Source organism: Lolium rigidum, chromosome 6 (assembly GCF_022539505.1).
Source record: "Lolium rigidum isolate FL_2022 chromosome 6, APGP_CSIRO_Lrig_0.1, whole genome shotgun sequence".
NCBI lineage: Eukaryota > Viridiplantae > Streptophyta > Magnoliopsida > Poales > Poaceae > Lolium > Lolium rigidum.
In genome coordinates, this window is record NC_061513.1 from 98505049 (window position 1) to 98507563 (window position 2515).

General features: G+C 39.2%; 1 protein-coding gene across 1 annotated transcript; it reads right to left on the reverse strand.

The window, feature by feature from the left end:
* Window positions 1–361: 361 nt before the first annotated feature.
* On the reverse strand, window positions 362–1531 carry LOC124667583 (V-type proton ATPase subunit a1-like; the record flags this gene model as incomplete). The annotated part of the gene is given in 3 exon segments (XM_047204840.1): window positions 362–997; window positions 1198–1257; window positions 1338–1531. Coding segments are annotated over 3 exon segments (459 nt in total), but the record flags the coding sequence as incomplete, so codon positions are not given.
* Window positions 1532–2515: the final 984 nt, after the last annotated feature.

The following is a 2515-nucleotide window of genomic DNA, read 5'->3' on the forward strand; positions in this document are numbered from 1 at the left end:
TGTACACAAGATTTTTTTAAAAAAATTAAAATTTTGAAATATATCTAAAATATATTCAAATAAAAATATAGGGAGCGTATGTACCCATGAGCCAAAACACCCCCATAGACGGATTCCTGATGTTATAGCTACTAGTTACCACAAATATCTCTCTCATTTAATTACATGTCATGTCAAACATTGCATCAAAATGTACCACCTAAGTTACTTTCACAGTTTCACTGTAAGTAATCTTACTACTCTTTGTTACTCTCCGCTATGGCTATAACCCATTAATATCCCAACAGAAAACACACAATAATCGTTCCATGACCAGTTGATAGGTGAGAAACTTGCTTGTAGAAGACGAAGATCAGGCACAAAAAGAATACTTCACATGATTATTTCAATAAACAGATATTATAGTTGATGAATCTCATGCCTTACAGTGGGACACAGTAATGATGATGTGCCATTTTTTCTCCTCTAGTAAGTGACAAAATGTGACAGCTAAAAGTAGACTGATCAAATCTACATTTCTATCTTTTCGTTAGCTACTATAATCTGCCTCTCCACAGGAGGCACTGTACGACAAGCCTGCCCTCTACAATATTACCGTAAAATTACAAAATCTCCTTCCCCTCGTCTGACAGCCTCAACCAACGACTGCAGGTGCTTGGGAAGAAGTCTGGTGGTGTGACAAAATGCTGTGTATTGGGGAAAACCTATCCTTCTCACGAAGTTCCACAACTGTGCTCCAAAATTTTCAAGAGCAAGTTTAATCTCTTCAACGTGCCGAATTCGGTATGTATATCAGTCTTCGTCGTCTTCTAGCAGAGCAAATGAAAATGGTTTGAATTTGTAGCCATCCCCGTGGTAGAACTTGTTCATAAACTCAACCCAGTGTAGACGCAATGCATGAAGAAAGGCACTTAATGATTCCATCCCAAGCAATATAAAGGCAGTAGCAAAGGCAAAAACTATAAGCCCCACTGATCTCACGATCAGACTATCATACCTGTCAACAATGCAGTAAATAGTTCAAGTTAGCAACTGCAATAGATAACAATCACCCAGGGGTTATGTAATATATAATCATGCATCCCAGGGCAGTCTAACGAGAAGACAAACATCAGCGTACAAACAAAAAGGTCGGAATGCAGAGCAAACAGTGAAGCAAAAACGCCCAAAGAGAAGACAAAAAGGATTGATGCTTACCCCCATGCAAGCAAGAGCAACTTCTCGTAGAAGACTGTTGATAGCTCAGAATGTGCCAAGCTGAAGTAAAATGACAGTACACTGAGTCATCGAAAGAAACAACAGGTGAAATTTTGCAATAAAAATGACAGAAGGCAAACCTCAAGGCCCAAAGTCGAAGGTATGATGCCGTATTTGATACAGCCCCAAGAACGAACTCGATGGAATGTATCATTTGATGCACAAAAACTTCACCAAAATTGAAATCATCATGACGTGAACGGGCAGAGTCAGGTTCAGAATCTGGATCCACTTCAGATGTCCCAAGGAAGCGATAGCTGTGACCTTGAAATCTCTAGATTAAGGTATGGAAGATTAGCAATCCAACAGATATAGTAACAATAACCTAGGTTTTTTGTTTACTCAATCATAAGCTGAACTTATTAACCTAATGACAATGACTGCATTTCGAAAGAAAAAATCACCAGGATGCAGAATAACAACTATAACAGTTTGATATAAAAAAGAAGTGCTAGTTTTACAACTCTAGGAAATTTTTCTCATTTATTTCCCATGGTATTCTTAGATCTTGGACCAGTAGATACAACTATACAAGCATCCATGCAAGAGCCAGCCAACGCAACCATATATCTCAATCCAAGCCTAATTCAAAATGACCAGGATTGCAAAAAACATACAGCTCCAACTTAAGCGGAGGGGTGAACCACGCAGGATGGGATGTTTTGTCTCATGGCCAGGGGTGTTTCGTTTTTAATCCATTTCTTCCACTAAACAGGTATAGGGGTGCTTCAAAGATATGTTCCAAAATATTACTCCCTCCATTCCAAATTAGTTGACGCAGCTTTTTATTCCAAAACGGGCAAACCTACACACTAAAACGTGCTTATAAAGCGCGTCTATATACGTGTGTATCTAGACCAAATCTGACCAAAGGCTGCGCAACTAATTTGGAACGGAGGCAGTATGTTCTGAACGAAACACAACTCCAAACAACAAAACCGGCATGCCTTGTCACAGCAATTGACCAGTTTTCTAACCAGCCAGGGTCTGGTTCTGACCCCCTTTACAGTTTCCAAAACCCTTGTGGCAGATCAATCATCAACCAGTGGTTCATGTAATCCTATACATTTTCAGGATTATTAGGTCTTGCATAAAGACCAGGAATTCATCCTTGCTGCACTATGCATGTAATGATGTAAACCCTAAAGGTTAAAAAAGGAAGTATGTCCCAAAGCTTGAATATGCATTGCACTTAAGTTTATCAACCTGGCAATATAGTACCATTATTTGCACAAAGCATATGTTGCCTGCCCATTGA